A 27,836-nucleotide genomic window follows, 5' to 3' on the forward strand; every position below is an offset into this window, starting at 1 on the left:
CTTCTAAGAAGATCGAGACCTGGTATCGAACTGACGATGAAGGTCTTGAATGGCTAAAACACCACTCCGACCCTAACCCGGTGGTCGTGAAAGCTGCCCAGGCATTTGGGAGGCAATCCTCAACTCCTTCAGACCGAGAAAGAAAGAGATTCGACGCAGTAGACAGAAAGCTCTACTCCGGCGCCCTCTTGCTGGCCAGGATGGCTAACTATGGCGCGTGCATGGGGGCCTACCAGCAAATCCTCTGGGAAAAGGCGATGCCGTTCTTCCAGAGAATGTCAGAAGAAGACCGTACTGTCCCGTCTATGCTGGCGCAGGATGCTAACTCTTTGGCGCATCACCAGATGCAAATGGCCAAACATACGAGTGACACAGCGGGGAAGATGATCGCCCATGCGGTTGCCATCAGAAGACACGCTTGGCTCTGTTCCTCTGGTCTCTCGACATCGTCAAGACAAGTTATCAAGGACCTACCCTTTGATGCCCTTGGCCTCTTCAATGCAGGGACTGATGATAAGCTAAAAGCAAACCAGGACTTCAAAATCCTGGCAGCCAAATGTGGGATCGAGAACCAATCTCAAGCATGGAGAACAAGATGGTTCCAGTACAAGCGTCGAGGCGGAGTCCCATACCGACATTTCCAGACCTTCCTTCGCGAGAAAGGGATCGTGGCTCCTCAGCCCTCGATACCTTCTGTGCTTCAGTTCCTGCTGACCCTTACCGAGCGTGGACTCTCGCTCTCATCCTTGAAATCTCACCTTGCTGCCATTTCCTGGCAGGCCCAGCTGGTGCGACCCCCCTTCGAACCCTTAGCGACAACGGAGCTTCATCTCCTTTCCTGGAAAGTGGCCTTTCTTGTGGCAGTCACCTCGGCCCGTAAGCCATTTGAGCTAGCAGCGCTACGAATTGATGAACCCTACTTGATTTTCCATGCGGATAGGGCGGTTCTCCGCATGGATGTGTCCTTTCTCCCCAAAATTGTTTCCCCATTCCATGTTAACGAAGACATTGTTTTGCCTTCCTTCTTCCAGGCCTCCTCCACCCCAGTGGAGAGGAGGCTACACCTTCTCGATGTGAGGAGAGCCTTACTGTTCTACAAGGACAGAACTTCTCAGTCCTGTAGGACTCAGAAACTCTTGGTGTCATATGCTCAGGATAAACTAGGCCTGCTGATATCCTCACAATGTCTGTCCCACTGGATCGCATCGACCATGGAGCTGTGTTACCAACTGGCTCACCACCAGCCCCCTTCGGTTGTTCGGGCTCGATCAACCAGGGCAATAGCAGCCTCAACTGCCTTTTTAAAGGGTATTCCATTGGACTCTATTTGCAAGGCAGCTATCTGGGCGAATCCGCAAATGTTTGTTTCCCACTATAGACTGGACACCAGGCATAGACCTGACATGGCCTTTGGGAGGGCAATCCTGGCATCTTGCCCGGTTTGATTTCATCGTTACTGTATTCGTGTGTCGATACCATACTGTTTATTGGGTCTCGATACCATGTTCTCCTCAATGTCTCCCTCCTCACGGGGGTGCCTCTTCAGGGTTTGATATCCCTGTTCTCAGAATGTGATGTTGTATGCTTATTATGCAAACAGATGTTTTTTATGTGCTAAAGTTACAATGTTTCCTCCACATGGGGGAATTTGGGTGTTTCGGCCTTACTTGCGAGACTCTTTGGAACTTGCTACTGTGCCTTATACTGTGCTGTTATGATTACGTAACTGTGATTAAAGTGCCCTCATCTCGACGAGCGTGTTTACACTGTGAATCGGCCATCCATTTTTGGCCTAGGACCATGATGGCGAACCTATGACACGTGTGTCAGCAGCGAACCTATGACACGTGTGTCAGCAGAATGCCTCTAGAACATGGCCATATAGCCCGAAAAACCTACAACAACCCAATAATAATAATAATGATGACGATGATGATGTGCTCCAAAATAATATTTTGGAACACAAGACTCCTGACCTCATGATCATGGAAAAATGTAAGGATCGTCGAGGTTGCAATCCCAGGTGACAACAGTATTGATAAGAAGCAACTGGAAAAGCTGACTCAATACGAGGATTTAAAGATCGAACTACAAAGACTCTGGCTCAAGCCAGTCAAGGGAGTCCCAGTGGTGATCGGCACACTGGGTGCAGTGCCTAAAGACCTTGGCCTTCACTTTAAAACAATTGCTGCTGACAAAATTACCATCTGTCAGCTGCAAAAGGTCACCTAGGATGTGCACAGTGCCCAACGTGTGATCCAATACAATAGCCAGTATAATGCTCTTGTTTGCTGTGTATAATAATAATAATAATAATAATAATAATAATATGAAATCGATTATATATATATCTCATTTGCTGTGACATACTGTGTTTTTGTATCAGTAAAATAATAATGATGATGATAATGATGATAATGATAATAATAATAATAATAATAATAATAATAATAGTATTGTGCTCCAAAATAATATTTTGGAACACAAGACTCCTGGCTTCATGATCATGGAAAAAAACAATGTATGGTTAGTCAGTGTTGCAATCCCAGGTGACAACAGAATTGACGAGAAGCAACTGGAAAAATTGACTCGATACGAGGATTTAAAGATCGAACTACAAAGAGTCTGGCACAAGCCAGTCAAGGGAGTCCCAGTGGTGATCGGCACACTGGGTGCAGTGCCTAAAGACCTTGACCTTCACTTTAAAACAATTGCCGCTGACAAAATTACCATCTGTCAGCTGCAAAAGGTCACCCTACAGGATGTGCACAGTGCCTGACGTGTGATCCAATACAACAGCCAGTATAGTGCTCTTGTTTGCTGTGTACTAATCTTGTTGTATATCTAATAATAATAATAATAATACCAACAACAAAATGCATTTCTTACCCTCCTCTCTCTTAAGACTTGAGGCAGGATACAACATAGAGTTAACATACAATAGATGAGTAAAAACATAAAATCATTTAAAGCAGAAAGATTAACAGTGCAAAAGCATAAAAATATTCTATATCTATAAAATGTCAATTGAAAATTTAAAACGTCTTTTTCTGTCTCTGCAGATGCTGCTGTCTTAAATAACGTTGCGCATACTTTTGGTTTGATGGACACAGTCAAGAGAGTGCTGGACAATAGGAAAAGTCAAACTGATCAGGGGGAAGAGCAGTTCCTCTTTACTCTTGCAGGTATGTCAAGATTTATTGGGATAATCTAAACCTGTTTCGGGCTATAGAGCCATGTTCTAGAGGCATTTCTCCTGATGTTTCGCCTGCATCTATGGCAAGCATCCTCAGAGGTTGTGAAGTCCAGCAGAACGGACTTAAAACCCTCAAAAATACACCCCATCTCTCTCTCTCTCTCTCTCTCTATATATATATATATACACACACACACACATACACTCATATACATATACACATGCACACATGTGTATATACACCCAAGCACACAGAAATATACACACACATACATCTACATACATACACATTTATACATACACACACAAATATACACATGCACACATACATACACACTTTACAGGGAGAGGTCAGCCCTCCTGTTTAAGGAGCTCCACTGGCTGCCATTCATTTTCCAGTCCCAATTCAAGGTGGAGGTGCTTACCTACAAAGCCCTAAACAGTTTGGGACCCACCTACCTGCGTGACCGCATCTCTGTGTACGAACCCACATGATCTCTTTGTTCATCTGGAGAGGCCCTGCTCACGGTCCCACCTGCATCGCAAGCGCGATTGGTGGGGACGAGGGATAGGGCTTTCTCTGTGGTGGCTCCTCGACTCTGGAACTCTCTCCCTAAAGACATCAGGGAGGCCCAGTCACTAGCAATCTTTAGGAGGAGCTTGAAGACATGGTTGTTCCAATGTGCCTTTCCAGAATAAGGAAACTCCTAGCATTATGTCCCAACACACTTTATCAGAGATCTAAGATATCTACATGCCCACACCCCTCCAAACACTCCACCTTGTCACGGCCAGCACTTTTTAAATTTTATTATTACATCTGGCCCTGCCATTGTTTTTAATTGCATCATTGTGTGTTGTTAATGTTATTGCTTTGTTTTTGAGTTATTTTGTTGTTGTTGTTGTTTGACTGTTGTATTTGGGCTCGGCCTCTTGTAAGCTGCACCTAGACCTCCGGGAGATGGTAGCGGGGTACAAATAAAGGATTATTATTATTATTATTATTATTATTATATATAAACACAAATATGCATAGAGACATGCACACATATATACACAATATACATATACACATATAAACACACAAATATATACACACATATATACATATCTACACACACACACATGCACACACATATATGCACCTATATATATATATACGCAAACACACACATACACAAATATATACACACACACAAAACACAGACTGGGCCACAGCAACACGTGGCAGGGGCCGGCTAGTGGACATATAAGCAAATATGAGTATTCTAAAATCTGGAAAAAATGAAATCCAAAGCATTTTAACATTTCAGATAAGGGATATTCAACCTGTATATTTTCTCTCTCATGTATTCATTTTTGTTGTTTTCTCCATCAGTAGTGATTTTTTTGTGTTTGCTAATACTGCCCCCTGGTGGCGCAGCGGGTTAAACTGCTGAGCTGCTGAACTTGCTGACTGAAAGGTCGGTGGTTTGAATCTGGGGAGTGGGCTGAGTTCCCGCTGTTAGGCCCGGCTTCTGCCAATCTAGCAGTTCAAAAACGTGCAAATGTGGGTAGATCAGTGGGTACCGCTTTGGTGGGAAGATAACAGCGCTCCATGCTAGCCACATGACATTGTAGACGTCTATGGACAACGCCGGATCTTTTTTTTTTATGTTTATTTAGAATATAGTGCTCTAAGGAGAGCTGATAGGAGAGAGGTGTATTAGTGCAATAAGACAATACGAACAAACATACAAACAGACAAACAAACAAACATACCACTGAATACAATACGACTACATGTCAATAGCAACACTTACCAACACCAACAATTATTCCCCCAGTGAATTTTAAAATACTTCCAGGTTTTGCTGGTCAGGTACCAGGGAATAGACTATACTTAATCCCCTTTTCTTTTTTGTTGCCTATATTGGTATTAGTGTAATCACCAGTTTCCTTTTGCTATACCTTCAAGTTTCCTTAATGCATAGTATTGATATGTACCTCGTTATATAGCCCTTTTATATATCCTAAAAAGCCCTCCCAGTTGGTCCTAGGGGGTTTTGTTATGCTCTGTGACATTTTTTGGGTGAGGATGTCCATATTCATGATGTCCCATATTTTCAGTAACCATTGCTCTACAGTCGGTGTCTCCTTGGATTTCCATATTCTAGCTACCACTATTCTCGCCGCAGTGGTGAAGTAAAAAAAAAGTTTTTCTGAGTTCTTGTCCTTGATGGAGTCAATTATTCCCAGTAACATTACCTCCGGTTTAAGCTCTATTTTTTCCTTTAAAATGATCTCGGTTATTTTTTTGACTTCACGCCAGAAGGACTTTACCTTTTTACATTTCCACCACATGTGGATATAGTTACCTTTTTGTTTTTCGCATCTCCAACAGACATCTCTAATTCTACCTCTGCTAAACTTAGATATTTTCTCGGGCGTGAGGTACCATCTATAAAAAGACTTAAACCAATTCTCTTTCATCTCCGCTGCGTAAGTGTATTTTATTTTATTGCACCACACTTCCTCCCATTCTGTCATGTGTATTGATCTTCCTACATCTCTTGACCATTGTATCATGACTCCTTTCACCTGTTCCGTCTCCGTGGACCATAATAGTAATTGTTGGTATACTTTTTTAATTGCTTTCTTTTCTGATTTCATTATCTTGTCCCAGAATGTTTCTTGGGTTTGAAATCCTTTCTTCGCATCTATCTTGAAGTTTTCAGATATTTGGTGGTATTGAAACCAAGAGATGGATTGGTCTAGTTGTTTGAGTTCTTCTTGGGATTTCAGTTTGGTCTCATGTGCATTTATCTTTAATAACTGGGCATACGTTAGCCAGCGGTCTCTAGGCAATTCTCTCAAGTGAAGTGCTTCGTTGGGTGCAAACCAAAGGGGGGTCTTGCTATACAGCCTGTCTTTGTATCTATTCCATATTTGCAGGATGGCGGCTCTGGTTGGGTGATTCCTAAACTGTTTTTCTTTCTCTGCCTTCCCCCTCCACAAGTATCCGTGCCATCCTTGTGACAGATCAAATCCCTCTAAGCTCAGTATTTTCTTTTTACTCAGCGTCATCCAATCTCTCGCCCATCGCAGGACTGCTGCTTCGTAGTAGAGTTGCATGTCGGGAAGGGCTAAGCCCCCTCTTTTTTTGTCATCGGTCAGATTCTTATAATTTATTCTCTGTTTTTTACCCCTCCAAATAAATTTAGAGATTTCTTTTTGCCACTTACCAATTAATGTTTTAGATTTTAGGACGGGTAGCGTCTGGAATAAGAATAAGACGTCCGAAAGGATGTTCATTTTAACGGAGGCGATCCTGCCTAACAAGGAGAGATTTAAGCAGTTCCATGTATCCATTTTCCTCTTTATTTCTTTCCATTTCTTTTCGTAGTTGTTTTTGATCAAGTGTGCGTTATTCTCTGCTATGGTTATCCCTAGATATTTAACTTCCTTTACTATTTTGATTCCAGATGTTTCCTGTAGTTTTAGTTTGTCTTCATTCTTTATATTTTTGGTGATTATTTTTGTTTTGTTTTTGTTTATTCTAAATCCCGAGACTTCTCCAAAATTGCCAATTTCTGATAGCCACATGTCTATGTTCTCTAGTGGGTCTTCCACAAAGCAAACCAGGTCGTCTGCGAAAGCTCTAGTTTTGTAGATATGATTCTTGACCTTAAGCCCTTTCAGTTCCTTGTTTGTGGATATTTTCTGCAGAAGAACTTCCAATGTTAGAATGAAGAGTATTGGGGCAAGGGGGCACCCCTGCCTGGTCCCTTTCTGGATTACTATGTGTTTTGATTGCTGGCCATTAATTGTTATTGTTGCCAGTTGGTGGGTATAGATAGCGCTAATTGCATTTAGATATTGATGACCTATATCCATTTCTCTTAGTAGATCCATTGTAAAGTTCCAGTTGACATTGTCGAATGCCTTTTCGGCATCCAGAAATATCAAGGCTGCTTTTTTCTGATTGACAACGCCGGATCTTTGACTTAGAAATGGAGATAAGCACCAACCCCCAAAGTCGGACATGACTAGGTTTCATGTCAAAGAAAACCTTTACCTTTACTAATACTGTATTTAGTATAGTGACTTCTTATATAATATATATACCATATATACTTGAGTATAAGCCGACCTGAATATAAGCTGAGGCACCTAATTTTACCACAAAAAACTGGGAAAACATGTTGTATAAGTATAAGGTGGGAAATGCAGCCACTACAGGTAAATTTCAAAATAAAAATAGATACCAATACAATTACATTAATTGAGGCATCAGGAGGTGAAATGTTTTTTTAATATTTACATAAAACTGTAATTTGAGTTAAGACTGCACAACTCTGATTAAATCATTACATATATTCAATGTAAATGTACTTACATATCCTTCCAACAATATCCTTCCTTATTCCCACCGATCCCCACCCCCCTCCTCCCCATACTAACTTTTTAACGACCTTATACAACTGAAAAACCCTTTCCCCCCCCTTCTGTTTTTATTCGATGTATCTGAAAAATTTTCTAATAAAGAATATTTTTTAAAAGAGAGTAAAATAATAATAATAATAATAATAAAGTAAAATAATGGAAATGCAATAATAACAGTAATAATAGAGTAGAATAATAAATGTAATAATAGAGTAAAATAATACATGCAATAATAATAAAGTAAAATAATAAATGTAATAATAATCATAAATAGTGTAAAATAATAAATATAATAATAATAGGGATAGGGTAAAATACTGTAAATGAAATAATAATAAAGAGAGTAAAATAATACATGAAATAAAAATAATACTAATAACAGAGTAAAATGATAAATAACCTTCACTCGAGTAAGAGCCGAGGGGAGCTTTTTCAGCCTAAAAAAGGGGCTGAAAAACTAGGCTTATACTCGAGTATATACAGTAATTTATTTATTTGACCATTTCAAAATACAACACGAATAAAATACAAGGCAAAAAGAAGAGGACAGCAGCTGACTATCTATTTACAGGCAGTCTTAATGTCCTGGTTCTTATTTCAGGAAATGTGCTCTTTTCTTCTTTCAGGAAGTGACTTCTTGCAAATATGTGATTATTGAAATGATGAATTGTGCACAAACATGGTAGTCCTATAGTAGTGATATTTACTGTTGAGTTAAGTGTGACTTATGGCCATACTACGAAAGAGAGGCCTCCAAGAGCCCTAGTAGTAAACTACTCTACTATCTTAAAGATATTTGGATGCAGATTTGGACATTTCCAAATGTATCCTTTGTTTTAATAATTTCTGTGTACAGCTCAGTGAGGTTAGCAGAACCTTTGGGGAGGGAGTTTCCTCGGCCCACTCTCTCACCTTTTTATGTTCTTGGAAAGAATTGGAGTTGTTTTGAGAGGTAGTCTGTTCTACCCATCTTTCATTCTTTGGATAGCTGCAAAACTGTCTGAATTAATTCCCTGCCAAGGAGCTGCTTTTTGTGTGGAAATAACTTCCTTTTTCCTCCTTTTGGTATGATATCCCTGGCAATTTCCAAACTTTGTTCTCAGCTGATTGCTCAACATATTATTTTGCAGACCTGTAAAATTTTTAATTTTTATTGCATGTGAATGACAAACCAAAAGTAAAAAAATCAAGTACAAATAATAGAGTGACTAACAGAAATGGTGGAGTGGGTTGTTGTAAGTTTTTTAGGCTGTCTGGCCATGTTCCGGTTAAGATGGCGACTGCTAACAGCTAACCTCCCGTCCGGGTAAGGCGATTGCTCTTAATCCGAGCTTAATCTGATCCATCCGCCCCTATTCTGAACTCCTGTCATCGGCTCCTGAACCGGCATCTCCTCAGGACTCCGGAGGGGGGCTTGAGGGGAGCAGAGGAGGAAAAACCAAGGAGGGAAGAAGAAGGGAGAGGAAGGAGGTAGAGCGAAGGCCGCTACTATCGATACGGCCTAGCACGCTCCCTCCCAGCCCGTTTGCTCGGTCTAACCTGGCCTGGAACATCTAACCCGCCAGCTGCCAATTACCACCCGCTGTGTTGACTACCGGAGGGAGGTCGGAGCGGCCGCCCTTGGAGCTCGGCAGTGTGCGCCGTGTTGCCTGTGTTGCTGTGCTCGGACTCATCCGCGGCTTGGATTAAACTGCGGACCGGAGCGGAGGCCTGGGCTGGTTGGAGTGGATTGTGGGGCTGCCGAGGGACTGCCGAGCCGGAGAGAGTTGCTGGGGCAGCTGGCTGTCGCTCCGAGCGCTGCGGTGCCAGCGAATTGCCGTTCTGCATTGTCCATCTCCACCCACGGCTCGATCTGGCCCTGACTTTCATCTGAGCCCTCGGCCTGTGTCCCCAGCGTGGCTCCGCTCCCCACTCCCCGGATTCTGTGCCGATCCTTCCGCGCCAAGCTTGAACTCCTCTGCACTCGGAGGTGTGATTCCTCCGCGACTCCAACTGAGACAGGCCTCGTACTCCAACTTTCTCCGAGGCCTGGAGGCGTCCCGGCTGCTTCTCCCATGCCCCGATACCGCTGGGGCAAGCTCGACAGGGTGAGCCGGCGGTGACTCGGCGCCTCCCTGGGAGAGCCTGACCAACGCCGCGCGGTGACTCAGCGTTTTTTAAGCTCTCTTGCGGCGATCGTGATCTCTAGCCTGCAACGCTCTTAACCAGCAACACTAACCTCACGACTGCTAGGCTGTCTCCTGGGTGGTTGGAACTATATATATTGCTACATAGCTGCTGTTACATGCTTTGTGATCAACCGCCATTACTGTAACGCCACCCACCGCGTTACTGCCTCCATTTCCGGAATTATCCAGCTCATCAGCAGTTCCGGTGGCCATCTTAGCGATCCGTCACTCTGCTGCAAGGCCCCAGTCACCCGACCCTGACACTGATGGTGGGAGGGGGAGGAGGGAGACCAACTGGACTTTACATCTACCAATAGGACTGAGGACTATTCGATCAACTTGCACATTCATTGCGCTAGTAAATTGTTGTCTGAGCCAACACTGATACCTGCCAACTGCCAGCACTTTATATGAGCCAACGCTATTAAGTCTTCCAATTACCAGCACTTTATTTGATCTATTGCTGCCAAATTTTACAACTGTTAGCACTTAGAGGGGCCAATTGCTGCTAAGGTATACAACGGTCAGCACTTCATCCAACAACTTGCACTTTAACCCTGTATAAGTAAGGTTATTAAGTGACCACCATAGCAGTCAGTCTCTGATAACGCGTTATTGTATGCACTTAACAGCTTTCTATGCACTTTAACAGCTTAGACTAAATCTTTAGCACTTTAAGACCTAGCAATTTAAAATCTACTACTACTTGAACCTAATATCCTACCTCAACCCTGTATCAACTCTGTTCCCCAATGTCAGCATTCCTCCCTTGGGGTCTGCTTATTGTGTTACTGGTGGACTGGGAGGACAATAGAGGGTGGAACGGGTGGGGGGATCCTGGAATTAACACACCAGGAATAGGAAAGAATTGGACTGAGACTGAGTGGCAAAAGTATATAATCTGGTACAAGTCATGGGTTGAAACTACGAATTCTAAGTGCAATATGGTAGAAGAAGGGTATTCCATTGGCCGGGGGGGCCCCATAGAGCCCGTGACGGGGAGGGGGAGATACGGGAAAGGGAGACCACCAATTCGGCTAATTCGACCTAGAAATAGTAAAAATTTTACAGCCCAAATTCGGCCTAGGGAAAGAAGGAAAAAAAACTTAATTACTTGTAATCGGTCTCCTGACTTGGTAAGTGGGTGTACCCAGGTTGGCAGTCCCTCTGGGTTGAAGATGGTGCTGCTGAACGCCAGATCTGTCAATGGCAAAACATCTTTCATCCAAGATCTAATCTTGGAGGAACGGGCAGATCTGGCGTGCATTACAGAGACCTGGCTGGATGAAGCTGGAGGAGTTAATTTGACCCAGCTTTGTCCGCCAGGATTCTCTGTACAGCACCAGTCGAGACCTGGAGGGCGGGGAGGCGGAGTTGCGGTGGTCTATAAAAATTCTATCCCTCTGACCAGAGGCCCCATTCCACAGTCAACCAATTTCGAGTGTGTCCACCTGAGGGTGGGCGACCGGGACAGAATAGGGATTCTGTTAGCGTACCGCCCACCTCGCTGCACTACGGTCTCCCTACCTGAGCTAGCGGGGGTGGTCTCGAGCCTGGCATTGGAGTCTCAACGGCTTCTTGTGCTGGGGGACTTCAATGTACATGCCGAGACTTCCCTAGGAGGAGCGGCTCAGGACTTCATGTCATCCATGGCAACCATGGGGCTGTCCCAACAAGTATCTGGCCCCACCCACTGTGCGGGACACACATTAGATTTGGTTTTCTGTCAGGGATGGGAGCAAGGTGGCGGTGTTGAGGAGTTATCCACCTCTCCGTTGCCATGGACCGACCACTATCTGGTCAGATTTAGACTCACCACACCTTCCAACCTCTGCAGAGGTGGGGGACCCATTAAGATGGTCCGCCCCAGGAGGCTTATGGATCCGAACGGATTCCTGACGGCTCTTGGGGATTTTCCTGCCACCTCGGTTGGTGATTCTGTTGAAGCCCTGGTGTCTCTCTGGAATGGGGAGATGACTAGGGCCATAAACACGATTGCTCCGGAACGTCCCCTCTCAAGTAGCCGAGCTAAACCAGCACCTTGGTTCAACGAGGAGCTGGCAGCGATGAAGCGAAGGAAGAGGAGACTAGAGCGCGTGTGGCGTTCGGACCCGAGCGAGTTAAATCGAACACGGTTTGTTGCCCTATTAAGGGCATATGCCGTGGCAATAAAGGCGGCAAAGAAAGCTTTCTTTGCGGCCAATATTGCGTCCGCAAAGAACCGTCCGGCGGAGTTGTTTCGAGTTGTCAGAGGGCTATTGAACCCCACCACTCTGGATGGGAACCCTGACAACTCGACGGCCCGCTGTGAAGCATTTGCTCGGTTCTTTGCGGACAAAGTCGCTTTGATCCGCTCTGGCCTGGATACCACGTTAACGGCAGTCTCTGAGGATGTAACACGAGCATCTGCTTGTCCGATTTTGATGGATTCATTTCAATTGGTGAAACCCGAGGATGTGGACAAGATACTTGGAGGAATGAGAGCTACCACATGCATCCTAGACCCCTGCCCATCCTGGCTTCTAAAGGAGGCCAGAGGGGGATTGGCCGAGTGGGTGGAGGTGGTGGTTAATGCCTCCCTTCGGGAAGGCAATATTCCAGCCAGCTTAAAACAAGCTGTAATAAAACCGCTGTTGAAAAAACCATCACTAGACCCCACTCAATTCGTCAACTATCGGCCTGTTTCCAATCTTCCCTTTTTGAGCAAAGTCCTGGAACGTGTGGTGGCCTCACAACTCCAGGTATTCTTGGTAGACACTGATTATCTGGATCCGGCACAGTCTGGCTTTAGGCCGGGACATGGTACCGAGACAGCCCTGGTCGCCTTAGTGGATGATCTCCGCAGAGAGCTCGACAGGGGGAGTGTGTCCCTGTTGGTCCTGCTGGATCTCTCAGCGGCCTTCGATACCGTCGACCACGGTATCCTTCTGGGACGCCTCGCGGGAATGGGCCTTGGTGGCACTGTTTTACAGTGGCTCGGGTCCTTCCTAGAGGGTCGTACCCAGAAGGTGTTGATGGGGGACAGCTGCTTGTCCTCACAACCTTTGTCTTGTGGGGTCCCGCAGGGTTCAATACTGTCCCCCATGTTGTTTAACATCTACATGAAGCCGTTGGGAGAGATCATCCGGAGTTTCGGGGTGCGGTGTTATCTGTATGCAGATGATGTCCAACTCTGTCACTCCTTTCCACCTACTTCTAAGGAGGCTGTTCAGGTCCTGAACCGGTGCTTGGCTGCTGTGTCGGACTGGATGAGGGTGAACAAATTGAAGTTGAATCCAGACAAGACAGAGGCACTCCTGGTCAGTCGAAAGGCCGAACGGGGCATAGGGTTACAGCCTGTGTTGGACGGGGTTACACTCCCCCTGAAGACGCAGGTTCGCAGCTTGGGTGTGACCCTGGATTCATCGCTGAGCCTGGAGCCTCAGGTCTCAGCGGTGGCCAGGGGAGCATTTGCACAGCTTCGGCTCGTGCGCCAGCTGCGCCCGTACCTCGGGAAGTCGGACTTGGCCACGGTAGTCCACGCTCTGGTCACACCCCGCATAGATTACTGCAACGCGCTCTACGTGGGGCTGCCCTTGAAGACTGCCCGGAAGCTCCAGATGGTCCAGCGCTCGGCAGCCAGGTTGCTAACAGGAGCAGCTCTCAGGGAGCATACCACTCCTCTGTTGAGCCAGCTCCACTGGCTGCCAATTCCCTACCGGGCACAATTCAAGGTGCTGGCATTAGCCTACAAAGCCCTAAACGGTTCCGGCCCCACCTACCTCTCCGAACGCATCTCCTCCTATGAACCGACACGGACATTAAGATCGTCCGGGGAGGCCCTGCTCTCGGTTCCGCCTGCGTCACAGGCACGGTTGGCGGGAACGAGAGACAGGGCCTTCTCGGTGGTGGCCCCTCGGTTATGGAATGCCCTACCAAGCGACATCAGACAGGCCCCTTCGTTGCTGGCATTTAGGAAGAAGCTCAAAACCTGGCTTTTTGAGCAAGCGTTTGGCTAATCAGCGCAATTGTACACAGAATGACGGTAAACTGAACATAGGAACGGTATAAGGATATGAGACTGGATCTTGGTTGCGATCGAAGCACTGTATGAATGGTTGTGTGTTTGTTATTGGGTATGCTGTGTTTTAATTGTTATTGTTGTGGTAATTAATATTGTGTAAACCGCATTGAGTCACCTATTATAGGTTGAGAAACGCGGTATAGAAATAAAGCAAATAAATAAATAAATAAATAAATGTTCCAGAAGCATTATCTCCTGACGTTTCACCTGGATCTATGCCAGGCATCCTCAGAGGTTGTCTGTTGGAAACTAGGAAAATTGTGTTTATATATCTGTGGAATGTCCAGGGTGGGAGAAAAAAGCTCTTGTCCGTTGGAGGTAGGTGTGAATGTTGCAATTGGCTGCCTTGATTAGCATTTAATGGCCTTGAAGTTTCAAGGTGTGGCTTCGTACTGTCTGGGAGAATTCTTTGTCGAGAGGTGATTAGCTGTCCCCGATTGTTTCCTGTCTGGAGTTCCCATGTGTTTGAGTGTTGTTGTTTATTTACTGTCCTGATTTTAGAGGGTTTTTAAAATACTGCTAGCCAGATTTTGTTCATTTTCATGACTTCTTCCTTTCTGTTGAAATTGTCCACATGCTTGTGGAAACGTCAGGAGAGAATGCTTCTGGAACATGGCCATACAGACCGAAAAACTTACAACAATCCAGTGATTCCAGCAATGAAAGACTTTGTCAATACAAGAAACCTTACAATTATAACATGTTATCAAACCCTTACCCTCCATTCCTCTCACCCGTTTACCCACCACCTATGACTTCCAACACTACTTGATGTAAATCTTATACCTAATAATAACAACTCTCATACATGATGTTTGGTGCTTAATTTGTAAAATCATAACATAATTTGACGTTTAATAGGCTTTTCCTTAATCCCTCATTATCCAACATTTTCACTTGTTTTGGATAAGCGAGACTCTACTGTATCTATTTAATAGATTCCCCTTGTGGCTACTTTAAAGTCTATATATTGGTCATCCTTTCCATATATCCATTTCCCCCCTTCCAAGATTTTGGTATTGTTAATCTTGCTGCAACAAAGCTATATTTGCAAATTTCTTCATCTCCTTTACTGATTCTTTCTTTCTCTAATTAAACCTAAAATACACATTTCTGGGTTTTTCTTGACCTTTTTTAGTAATTATTTTGTTTTGTTTCTTTAACTGCCTTTTCCCAAAAATGTTGTACCAACCTACAGGTCCACCAAACATGGGGAAAAGGCAACTTTCTGCATCTTGTACCTCCAGCATTCCCCTTGATAACATTTGTCTATTTTAGCTATCATATCTGAGGTTATATAGTAGTAGTAGTAGTAATAATAATAATAATAATAACAACAATAATAATAATATTTTAATATTATTATTTCTTAACTGCCTCTCCTCCTGGCTTGAGGTGGGTTACAAAAGAATTAAAACACCTAAGCACAGCAAAAACACTACAAATACACACACTAAAACAGGCATGAGCAAATTTCAGCCCTCCAAGTGTTTTGGACTTCAACTCCCACAATTCCTAACAGTCTATTGGCTGTTAGGAGTTGTGGAAGTTGAAGTCCAAAACACCTGGAGGACTGAACTTTATTTATTTATTTATTTATTTATATACCGCTTTTCTCAGCCCTCAGGCGACTCAAAGCGGTGAACAACATCAATACAAAACATCACGAGACAAGTATAGGGCAATTAAAAACAATTGTAACATAAATAATTAAACATCCGTATAACAATCATTAGCGCCTCAACAGTAAAATCAGAATCCAGTCTCATCATCCATTATTCCGTATTCCTATGTTCAATTACACTGTTTAATCAAATGCTTGTTCGAACAGCCAGGTCTTCACTTTGCCCATGCCTGCACTAAAACATACTTCTATAAAAGTTACACACCAAAATGTATATCTACAAAATACATACTAAAACACACAAAACAGAGATCAAACAAAGGAGACTTAACATTCATGTTTAAAGACTGTCTAGGTCAGTGTTTCTCAATCTGGGGGTTGCAAGGACCACTGGGGGGTTGCAAGGGAGGTGTCAAAGGGGTTGCCAAAGATCATCAGAAAACAGTATTTTTATTTGTTCTGTTGGTCGTGGGGGTTCTGTGTGGGAAGTTTGGCCCAATTCTTTCATTGGTGGGGTTCAGAAAGCTCTTTGATTGTGGGTCAACTATAAATCCCAGCAACTACAACTTCCAAGTGCCAAGGTCTATTTCCCCCTAACTCCACCAGTGTTCACATTTTAACATATTGAGAATTTGTGCCAATTTTGGCCCAGATCTATCATTGTTTGAGTCTGCAGCTCTCTGGATGTAGGTAAACAACAACTCCAAAAATCAAGGTCAATGCTCACCAAACCCTTGCAGTATTTTCTGTTGGTCATGGGAGTTCTTTGTGCCAAGTTTGGTTCAATTCCATTGTTGATGGAGTTCAGAATGCTCTTTGATTGTAGGTGAACTATAAATCACAGCAAGTACAACTCCACTCCAACCCCACCAGTATTCAAATTTGGGGATATTGGGTATTTGTGCCAAATTTGGTCCAGTGAACCAGAAAATACATCCAACATATCAAATATTTATATTATGATTCATGACAGTAGCAAAATTAGTTATTAAGTAGCAGCGAAAATAATGTTATGGTTGGGGATCACCACAACATGCGGAACTGTATTAAGGGGTCGTGGCATTAGAAAGGTTGAGAAACACTGGTCTAGGTAGGCCTGCCAGAAGAGATAGGTCTTGCATGGTTCTTATTATATAGTAGCTTCTGTAAAACATTTTGTGCATATTTTCTCTAATGGACCCAGCAACTGAAAATTTACACCCTTTTTTCCATAGATGTCCCCCAATTCTGCAAATAAATATTTCCCCTCCTTCTTTTGCAGACCTGGACCGCCAGTTGGAGGAGCAAAAGAAGCTGGCCAGGGATCAGAGGGTCAAATCTCAGACAGTCCAGAATGTGGTCCTGATGCCCGTCAGCAACCCAAAGCCTGCAAAGAGGCCCCGCCTGCAGCGCCCGGCCTCGGCCACCGTTCTGAGCCCCTCGGCCCCTGTCCAGCAACCTCAGTTCACCGTCATCTCACCCATCACCATTGCGCCCATGGGACAGCAGTTCTCTGTGAGCAACATCCCTGTGGCCACCATCAGCCAGGGTTCAAGTCCCGTCACCGTGCATACGTTGCCATCGGGCTCACAGCTGTTCCGCTATGCCACGGTGGTCTCCTCCTCCAAGACCAGCTCTTCCGAAACAGTGACCCTTCACCCATCCTCAAGCCTGACCCTGCTAAGCTCAACGGCGATGCAGGACGGCGGGGCCCTGGCCAACGTGGCCACCATGGTGAACCCTGTCGAACTGGTGGCCATGGAGTCTGGGCTGACCTCAACCATCCAGGCCATAGACGGCACTTCCGAGGATGGGCAAACCATCATAGAAATAGACCCAGCGCCCGACCCAGAAGCAGAGGCGGTGGAATCGGGAGCCAAAGCTATGATTCTGGGGACCGAAGTCAGGACTGAGGAGAAGATGGTGGCTGAGGTTGATGAGCATCAGCATCAGGTCCATAATGTAGAGATTGTGGTTTTGGAGGACTAGCCAGGAAGCTAGATTATAACATTATTTGGTTTATCTTCTCTTACCTTTTATTTGTTTGATTGTCTTTTGTCTTTGTACAGCCTTCTGGTTCACTTCCATTGAATTTTCTTTTCAAAAGTCCACGCAGTCCTTTTAACACATAAAAGAACCACCTTTTTCCCCCCAAAAACGTTCCTGAATTGGGTTGTACATTCATAAGGGTATTCTGCCCCATCCTCATCAGTCCAGAAGAAGAGAAACAAACCTCTACTATTCCAAGATCATTGCCTGAGGGATTACAGGGCACTGACCCAAATTGGAAAATATACTTTTAGTATATTATTGTGAGCTGTTTGGTCATGTTCCAGAAGCATTCTCTCCTGACATTTCACCTGCATCTATAGTAGGCATCCTCAGAGGTTGTGAGGTCTGTTGGAAACTTGGAAAATTGGGTTTATATGTCTGTGGAATGTCCAAGGTGGCAGAAAGAACTTTTGTCTGTTGGAGCTAGGTGTGAATGTAGCAAACAGACAAGAGTTCTTTCTCCCACCCTGGACATCATTCCACAGATATATAAACCCCATTTTCCTAATTTGCAACAGACCTCACAACCTCTGAGGATTCCTGCCATAGATGCAGGCAAAATGTCAGGAGAGAATGCTTCTGGAACATGGCCAAACAGGCCAGAAAACACACAACAATACAGTGATTCTGGCCATGAAAGCCTTCGAAAATACATGCTTTTGGTACCTTATGTATGGTTGGATTGTTTCATCTTAAAAGGATTAGAGCTATTTGCGGGAAATCTATTCAACCGCTGGATGAGATGCAATTTTAAGGAAACACAAATTCCATGTCTCATGTCATCCAACTCTCCCCCCCCCCCCCCCCCACTATTTGCAGCTGGAACCATATAATCTGCTGTTTGTTTTTCAACCTTTTTTGATGGTTTCTTTTTTTCAATAGGGGCCATTACAAAACTTTAAAAAATAGCTTATGCCTTGCGTGCTCATTATGTGCCCATATGCACATACAGCAGGGGTGGGGGGAGACTCAGATGTAGCATCCAAGAGTATAGCATTAATTTCCTGGATGTATCAAACGTGGATTGTGCTGTTGCATGCTGGGAGAGCTAGACTCACAGGCTGGGCATGCGTGCTGTTTCTTGCATGCTGGGAACCATACTAAGCTCACTAGCTCTTTCTATATATGCGTGTATATGTTTGGTGTTTAAAGCCTTTTGAGAAAAATGGTTTACAGGATTCCAGCTGACACATCACTTCAGCAATTTGAAAGTCTCTGGTCTTTTATTCCAGTTTGGCTGGAGATATTCCTTTCTTTCTTTCTTAGTTTCTGTAAGGGAAGTAGAGCGAAGAAGGGATTTTTGTTCCTTCGCATTCATTTCTTAAAATTTGAAGTGTGAGAAAATCCATTTGGGTTGAAATATTTTAAACCCAGCAGCAACAGTATTGTGAGACAAGGAGAGAGAGAGAGTGCAATTTTGTTTTGTTTTTGCATTAAAATGTCATATGGAAGCAAAAGAAAAAAAATGTCCTTTTATTATCTTTGTATCGTGTTTTCTTCCTGTTTTATCTATTCAACAGCCCTGTAAAAGGGGCGTTCATGAAAGAATCACTTCCTTTGGACTGAGAGCAATGAAACTTGGCCCAGTTCTGAGTCCTTCTCTGCATAGGTGCCACCTAGGGGCACACACTTCTCCCCTCTTTTTAAGCAACTGTAAACACCTTGCTTGTAGAATCGTAGAATCATAGAGTTGGAAGAGACCTCATGGGCCATCCAGTCCAATCCCCTGCCAAGAAGCAGGAATATTGCATTCAAAGTACCACTGACAGATGGCCATCTAGCCTCTGTTTAAAAACCTCCAAAGAAGGAGCCTCCACTGCACTCCAGGGCAGAGAGTTCCACTGCTGAACAGCTCTCACAGTCAGGAAGTTCTTCCTCATGGTCAGATGGAATCTCCTTTCTTGTAGTTTGAAGCCATTGTTTTTCGTCCTACTCTCCAGGGAAGCAGAAAACAAGCTTGCTCCCTCCTCCCTGTGACTTCCTCTCACATATTTATACATGGCTATCCTATCTCCTCTCAGCCTTCTCTTCAGGCTAAACATGCCCAGCTACTTAAGCCGCTCCTCATAGGGCTTGTTCTCCAGATCCTTGATCATTTTAGTCACCGTCCTCTGGACACATTCCAGCTTGTCAACATCTCTTCAATTGTGGTGCCCAGAACTGGACACAATATTCCAGGTGTGGTCTAACCAATAGAGGAATAGAGGGATAGCATTACTTCCTTAGATCTAGACACTATGCTCCTATTGATGCAGGCCAAAATCCCATTGGCTTTTTTTGCCGCCACATGACATTGTTGGCTCATGTTTAACTTGTTGTGCAAGAGGACTCCCAAGATCTTTTTCACATGTACTGCTCTCAAGCTAGGCGTCCCTCATTCTGTATCTGCATTTTGTTTTTTCTGCCTAAGTGGAGTATCTTGCATTTTTCCTGTTGAACTTCATTTTGTTAGTTTTGTCCCATCTCTCTAATCTGTTAAGATCATTTTGAATTCTGCTCCTGTCCTCTGGAGTATTGGCTATCCCTCCCAATTTGGTGTCGTCTGCAAACTTGATGATCCTGCCTTCTAACCCTTCATCTAAGTCATTAAGAAACAGGACTGGGCCCAGGATGGACCCCTGCGGCACTCCGCTCGTCACTTCTTTCCAGGATGAAGAGGAAGCATTGGTGAGCACCCTCTGGGTTCGTCCATTTAACCAATTACAGATCCACCTCACCGTAGTTTTGTCTAGCCCACATTGGACTAGTGTGTTTGCCAGAAGGTCATGAGGATAGAAGTTGACAGGTTGCTCCAATAGCCACGTTGTGACTTTAGAAATCAGTCTCATCACCTGAAAAAGGCTTGCCCTTCAACAATAACTGCATGGTTGGAAAGAGGTGAAAGTCCGATGGTGCGAGGTCAGGTGAATAAGGGGTGTGTGGTCGAATTTCAAAGCCACAGAAGCATGCTTCTTCCTTTTGGGCAACATGGGAGTTGTGAGATGGCGCTTTGCCACATTGTCTCTTGGTTTTGATGGTTTCTCACTATTTCTGCAGCAGTGAAGCCTAGTATGCCCCAGTGATCATGGTCCCCTTTGCTAGGAAATCCATCAATCTTACTCCCTGCTGGACCCAAAGTACTGTGAGCCTGACCTTGGCTGCCAAGAGTTGGGCACGTGCCTTCTTTGGAGACAGTGAGTCAGGATGCTTCCATTGCATCGACTGGACTTTAGTCTCAGGATCCTAGTGATGGACCCAGCTTTCCTCCTGTGTGATCAGTCTGTTGAAAAAGTCCTCGTTCCCATGGCACATCATTGTTAATAGAGCCTGAGAGCATTTGACTCGCTCCTGCTTCTGGACAGGTGTGAGCAGCCGGGGGATCCAGCGAGCGGATACCTTATGCATGTGAAAATGGTCTTGGATGATTTTTTTCCATGGACCCATACTCATCTTGACAGTTTGGGCTAGGTGGCGAATGGCAGTTTCCCAAAATGGTGACCTCCACTTGCTGGATGGTGTGTTCATCAATAGCAGAGTGGGATTGCCCTGGAATTGGAGCTATTTCCACCAAGTCCGACCACATTGGAATGGATTATGCCAGTTCTTGACTGCATCATAGGATGGGGAATCATCACCATAAAACTCTTTCATCTCATCTAACATCTCCTTTGGTGTGTGGCCTTTCAAAGAAAGGAACTTGATGACTGCTCTGTATTCCATTGGGTCCATTATCAAACTTCACACTATTTCAGCACCTGTAACATCAGGAACCTTATCAGTTTGGAGTTGTAAATTCGCATATAACCTATGGAGACTTATATCATTACACAGGTGCAGTTTCAGCATCCTGTGATAAATAGAAGTAGGTCAGGGAAAAGCTTTAATGAATGCCCCTCATATGATAGGACAGTTTAGAAAATCCGTCTGGGCCAAATTGAGCAGTACATGTCAGGGAACATAATCCTCAGTTGTTATCCAACATGCTTTTGTGTGGCTTCCAGATTCTGGATGCAACTCACAGCTTTCCTCCTCACCATTGGCTTGGTTAGTAACATTATGGTTTCCCTGCTTCCTCCTTATAGCACAAAGAATCTCTTTCAGCTCAAAAGTCAAGTTTAGTTTCAGATAAATTTCCCTTCGTGGTCAACTGTGAATCGCACATATGGTATTTCCTGCGCCTGCGCAGACAGTTCGGAATCTTCTAGAAAACTTATTAGACACTTTTAGGTGGTAGCCACGCCCACTCTCCCCTTGAGAGTATATATAGCCAGTGGGAGGGGCTACTACCTCAGATCATTTCATCCGCCGCCATTGCAGCAGCTAGGAATCTTACTCTCATTTTCTTCATCTTTGACTAGCGTTTCTGGACCGTGAATTTTTACCATTTTATTTTTATTTTATTTGACTTTAATTTTATTTTTATTTTGTCATGGTTATGGTATGTTGACCACCACTTTCTTTAAGACGTGTCCCTCATGTGGAGGGAAAAGCCACCTGATGGATGGGCTTTTTGTGTCAGTGATGCCTGAGGAGAGGCCTTGGGGTATGATCAGGCATCTTCTGCTGCCTTTTTTCACCCCTTGGGCATGTAAGAGTCATCCTATGGCTCATCTCTTGAGCAGGCCTTTCCTTTCACCCACCCATCCCGCGCCAATTTTCAGGGGAGTGGTGTTTGGGCCTACTGCCCTAGTGGAGAATGCTACCGCTGAAGGGGCCATTTACCGTGATACAGCTGAAGGGCCTCATACTTTGAAGTGTTTTTTTGTATCTTTGGATAGCCGTCTGGCCTCAGTCAGGCCCAAGGCTAAGTAGCCCAAGGTGGCTCCACCGCCTACCGGGCAGAGAAAGGCCTCTGAATGGGCCAAACAGCCGAAGAAATCTAAAAAGGAAAGGCGAGTGAGGCTGTGGCCTTAAAACACCTCAGCGCTGCCCCTGGTGGCTGTTTCTATTGCGGCAAAAGGCACGCTTTTTCCTGCCCTTGCCGACTCTGGAGGAAATGTGAGTGCGCACAGGCACTGATTCTTCCTGGGCTGCCCCTCGATGCAGGGAGCGTGCGCTGTCGAGCGCAGATTGTGCCCGGGCTGCCCCTCGACACAGGGTGCACCCCAGTTCCAGCCCATGGGTGCGCGCTCTCAAGCGCAGATCCTGCTCAGGCTGCTCCTGAGGCAGGGAGCGCCCCGACGCGGCCCCACGCACACAGATGCGTATTCAGTTGGCCTGAGCCTGCCCCTTGAGGCAGGGAGTGCCCTAGTGCCGGCCCCTGGTGAACTCTAGAGCCGTTGCAAACTAGCCTCCTGCGGGAGCAAACTGTGCGAGCATGTCCTTGACGTCATCAGACTGCGCCTCTCTCTCCGCCCCTTTCTCCGCCTCTTTCTCCGTGCCAGAGTGGTTTTTCCTTTGCTAGGGCAGCATTGCCAGCGTACTCTCGTTGTTGAATTCTGCCAACTGAGAGAGTACGCTGGCAATGCTGCCCTTGCAAAGGAAAAACCACTCTGGCACAGAGAAAGAGGCGGAGAAAGGGGCGGAGAGAGAGGCGCAGTCTCATGACGTCAAGGACGTGCTCGCACAGTTTGCTCCCGCAGGAGGCTAGTTTGCGACGGGTCTAAGCCCCTCACCAGAGTGGTGCTTCCATTGGGGCCATCTACGGCTCGATGCCGCCCTGGGCGCCTCTCACGGGCCCGGCAATGGCCCTGGCGCTCTCATGGGGACCTCCCTCGGGCTCGATGCTGATCCTGGCGCCCCTCCCGAGCTCGATGCCTGGCATCCCTATTGGTGTCGCCAAGGGAAACTCCCTTCGGTACCGAGCACTCCTGGGGACGCTCTCAAGGCCACTCACCTCGCATCTGCTCTTGCTGTCCCCAGAGGCCTTCCCCCTCGCATTGCAGGACCTGGCATCGAGGCTCTACTTTCTCCTCTTTAGGCTTGATACCGGGCTACTTGCAATGGAAGGAGATCCCTTTGATCCCTTTGCCGTTCAGGCACAAGGTGGGGGGGGGGGTCTTCCCCACTAGAGAAGGGGCCCTATGGAGGGCCTTACTCCCCTCCCCCCCCCCCCCCAGTAGGGCGGGCTTTGGCAGTGTTCCCTCCAGGGACACTACTGCTATTTTGGACCTCGGGCTCCATTGCGGGGACGTGCCGCCTTCCCTGTCACTCAAATGGCAGCCTTCACGTCCATGGTTCTCATTTCCACCCTCATGGCTGCTCAGGAAGCCTCAACTTCAACAGCGGCCTCTAGAGTCCATTTGTGGAACTGCACCAAGGCCCAATTTCTTCTCATTTCAGTCAGACCTCCTTACTCCCCCTGGTGGCGAGTCTTAATGCTATTGGTTTATCATATCAGAAGTGAATTGAGGATACAGTTATAATGTAGTTTGAAACACAAACAAGTTAAAAACTTGGCACGATGCTAATGTCCTTTGACCACAAGCTGGCTACTTGGAGTGCCTCTGTTGTGCATGTGTCAGGGCTCAAGCTTCATTGTGGTGAGTTCTCTGTGGTATGCTCTTCTCCACACCGACATGTTGTTGGCTCCTCTTGCAGCCCCAATTTCTCTTAGGTCTTAATGCTGACTCTGACTCTTTGGAAAGCACCCCAGAAGCTGTGGACACTTCACATGAGTCAGAGAACCCTCTTCTGATGCAGTTAATGTCTTTTCAGCTGTTATGGTGCGTATGGCAAGGCTTTGAGCTTACCCACGTTGGAAGCACCTATCCCAGTGGGTGATCCCATCTTCCCCTTAGAGCAGCAACATTCACCGGCTCCTGTAGTATTACCTTTGCTATCCATTCTTCTTGCATTGCTCTCACCTCTGCCAAGTGGGTGGCACATCCGTGCGAACCTAATTCAACCGTCGTGGACGTGGCCCAGGCCTATGGCCATACCACCTTGAACACGCCCAATCTTGTCTGTTCTTGGAAGCTAAGCAGGGTTGGGCCTGATTAGTACTTGGATGGGAGACCACCTAGGAATACCGGGTGCTGTAGGCTTACTAAGAACCCTTGTCAACTCCATCAGACAAGGAGAGGTGACTTTATGGGGAAAAAGGAGCATGTTTTGGCAGGCTTATTCATTGGCCTGGCCCACTGTGGGCATATATGGGGCGTATTAAATGTTGATTTCGTCTAAAATTGCCCCCTATCTAGACCACCTCTTTTGAAACAGACAAGAGGCTGAAACACCCAGGGATGCATCAGATATCCCACAGATTCAGTTTTCGGTTCACCCTGAAATGTCCATGATGATGCCTTCAACTCTTCTCCTCCTTCACTTGGAGCTAGTGTATTCTTTCTCACATTGAACTTTAAACACCCCCTTAATGACCTGTGTGGAGCATGTGTTGGCTCTTCTGTGTTGGGTTTGGGACTACCGTCCTTGGCCTCAATCTGGCATGGCATGCCTGGTGCAAAAGGCTATTAAGGGTGGTTACCCTATCAAGTTTGTAATCTGGTGTGCTATTAGTGCTTGACGCCTGCTTCCCCTCCTTGTAGGGAGGCCCAGGCCTTGTTGCAGAAGGAGGTGATTGGTCACCTTCAGTGTTCTTCTGTTCCCTTTTCTCCCATTGCTCCTGAGTGTCTAAGAGGGACAACTAGCATCCTATTCTGGGCCTAAGGGACATCAACCGATGTATCAGTTCTCCCAAGCTTTGGATGAGATCATTTTCTACGATCCTTCCCCTGTTAATTAAGGATGTTTGGTTTGCCAGTACAAATTTCAGGGATATTTATTCCTTAGTAGGTCCCTTTCCTTCATGGTAAGGGACCAGACCTTTTTGTTTGATATTCTGTCATTTGGGCTTCCAGTTGCTTCTTTTGCTTTCATCAAGTATATGGCTACTGTGCTGACCCATCTTGCCTCAGTTGCATTGTAATTTATCCACTTATCAAGGAATGGCTATTGCTAGCTAAATTAAAACCCTTTCTTCTCATATCTGTTTATGCTGTATCTCCTCCAGTTCCTAGGTCGGGTTGTCAACAAAGAGAACACGTGACTTCAGCTACAACCACGGGACCGCACTCATGCCTTCGACACTGTCCATATAGACATGGTTCTCAATTCAATTGCCTTAAGGATGATCCTCATACCTTCTTTGAGACCATGAGAGGTGTATTAACCTCTAGTTGTTTACCCATCAAAACAATATCTGTGCCATTTGCCCTTCGGACCACCAAATTCTTCCAAGAATTCTAACCATGATTTCCTCCCTTTGGAGTTGGAGGGCACATTCGGTGGGCTTCACTGCCCGAAAAACTTGGCACGGGACAGAGTCCTCCAGACACATAAAGCACTTCAAACTGTTGGCGGTCGAAGAGCCCTTTTAGATACTTAAATCATTGCTATTGGGGCCTGTAGTCCAGGCCCTCAAAGGCAACATTAGCACCAAATTCTTATAAACAAGCAGGGTGATACACACTCTTTCCACTTCTGTCATTAACCCATTTACCTATGGGACTGGGGTGTTGACAGATAGGTCCACCTTATAAAGGTAAACCCTGTAGACAAGAATACATTAACTGATCACTTGGTAGGACACTGGTCACCCATCACGAATGGTCCCTCTGTCCTGATGTGGTATGATGTATACTCAGACTGTGAGGCAACTTATTACCGTGTGGTATACCTCGCCTTGCTCAACCCCGAAGGGGACTTAAGGCAGCTTTACATATATGCAATTATTTGATGGCTTATAATTAGGATAAACTTTTAAAAATAGAATTTAAAACACAACAGGCATTAAAAAACAACAACAACAAACAAAAAAACCAAAATAAAACAAAACCAAAAAAACCCGAAACAAACATTACTTTCACTATTAACCATGCTATCTGTAATCGTGTCCAGCCAGTCCCGTAGTCAGTGCAAGTAATTCCATATTCACCTATTGCACTACAACTTGGAGATAGATCTAGTCATGACAGATGACATGGCCAAGCACTCCTTTTGTTGTATCAAGTCAGCCCCTAAATCTACCGCGGGGCTATTTAAGAGGGGCGCTTTCCTCTGATGGGACCCATTGCTTCCTCTATGTGTTTCTCTACTGGTTCTCTTCGCAATCTGGTGGTGTCCAGTCTACAAGTGGACTACGTAGTCTGTATTCTCATTGCCCCTTGGCGGTTGCGCCAGCCGTGCTTTTCTTCCCTCATTGAGATGTCCTGAGATGAGCTGGTGAACATATGGAATCGCTCAAACCTCCTCACGTCTCAAGGGGACTGAGTCCTCCATCCCAACTCGGATTGGTGGATATGTCAACATGAGTTGGTCAAAGCTGTTCCTCTCTTGTCACAACCAGTGAGGATTATCATAGAGACAGCCCAAAGAGCCTCCACTAAGTGCTCTCGTATCTACAATGAACCCAGCTTCAGCCTTTGCTGCCTTAGGGAGGTTGACCCATTTTCAACACAGATCTTTCTGACTGAATTTTTGCTGTCTCTTTTGGATTCAGGCCTCTCCCTACCTTGTGGCCATATCTTGGTTTAAGAGTAAAGTGAATTTCCGTCATGTTTCTCAGACCTTTTGTTTGGTCTATTTCTTCGGGAGTTCAGAAAAATTAACCATCTGTTGTTCCCTTGGCCTTGCCTTGGAGCTTGGAGATTGTGCTTTCTCCTTGATTAAGGTTCAATTTGGGCCTTTGGCTCATGCGGACGTTGGAAATAACTTCTTTGCTCTGTTACCTTGACGTGTCGGGCGAGTGATCTTCATTCATTTTGGGCAGATGCGCCCTATTATGATTCACTTGGACAAGGTTGTGGCACACACTGACAATACCCTTTCTAGCCAAGATAACCCCATGCTCCCATTTGTCTCAGGAGATAGTTTTGCAAACCTTCTCTAAACCCTCCCTCTTCCTTGCATCAGATGTCAGGAGGGCTTTGGTTTTTGATATTCACAGAACAGCAAGACTCGGGAAATCTCCTAGGCTATTTCTAAAGTACTGGGAGGATGCCAGTGGCCTCCCAGTGTTTCCGCAACTATTGTCTTCTTCAATCATCTCGACGGCTCGTCTGACTTATCAGGTGACTGGTCGCACTTTACCTAGGCAGGTTAAGGATCATTCCACTAGACCTGTGGTAACCTCCACTGCCTTTTTGAGGGGCTTTCTTCTGGAAGACCTCTGTTGGACAGATGCTTGGTGTACTCTGTTCACCTTCATCATGCATAACAGGGTTGATACCTGCTGTCATAAAGGTGTATTCTTTGACAGAGCAGTCCTCTTCTCTGCGATGGCATGACGCCCACCAGCCAAATTAGTAGCTCGCTAGTCTACCATATGTGCGATTCACAGTTGACCACGGAGGGAAAATATAGGTTGCTTACCTGTAACCGTAGTTTCCCGAGTGGTCACCTGTGAATTCG

The 27,836-nt window shown here is 45.5% G+C and overlaps 1 protein-coding gene and 1 non-coding gene across 5 annotated transcripts in view; both read left to right on the forward strand.

Annotated features, from left to right (window-relative positions):
- The window catches only part of GMEB1 (glucocorticoid modulatory element binding protein 1), an 84,357-nt gene extending 66,323 nt beyond the window's left edge, over positions 1 to 18,034 (forward strand). For all 4 annotated transcript variants that reach the window (XM_060784629.2, XM_060784630.2, XM_067473660.1 and 1 more), the window contains exons 9-10: positions 3,063 to 3,185; positions 16,738 to 18,034. In XM_060784629.2, coding sequence (XP_060640612.1) covers positions 3,063 to 3,185; positions 16,738 to 17,444 — 830 coding nt within the window. In that variant the 3' untranslated portion in view covers positions 17,445 to 18,034. The remainder of the gene's footprint in view (positions 1 to 3,062; positions 3,186 to 16,737) is intronic.
- Positions 18,035 to 24,353: 6,319 nt separating this feature from the next.
- Positions 24,354 to 24,472, forward strand: LOC132777390 (5S ribosomal RNA). The gene has a single exon (XR_010908766.1). It is a non-coding gene; the product is annotated as a 5S ribosomal RNA (ribosomal RNA).
- Positions 24,473 to 27,836: the final 3,364 nt, after the last annotated feature.

This window comes from Anolis sagrei, chromosome X, assembly GCF_037176765.1.
Source record: "Anolis sagrei isolate rAnoSag1 chromosome X, rAnoSag1.mat, whole genome shotgun sequence".
In the NCBI taxonomy this organism is placed as follows: Eukaryota; Metazoa; Chordata; class Lepidosauria; order Squamata; family Dactyloidae; genus Anolis; species Anolis sagrei.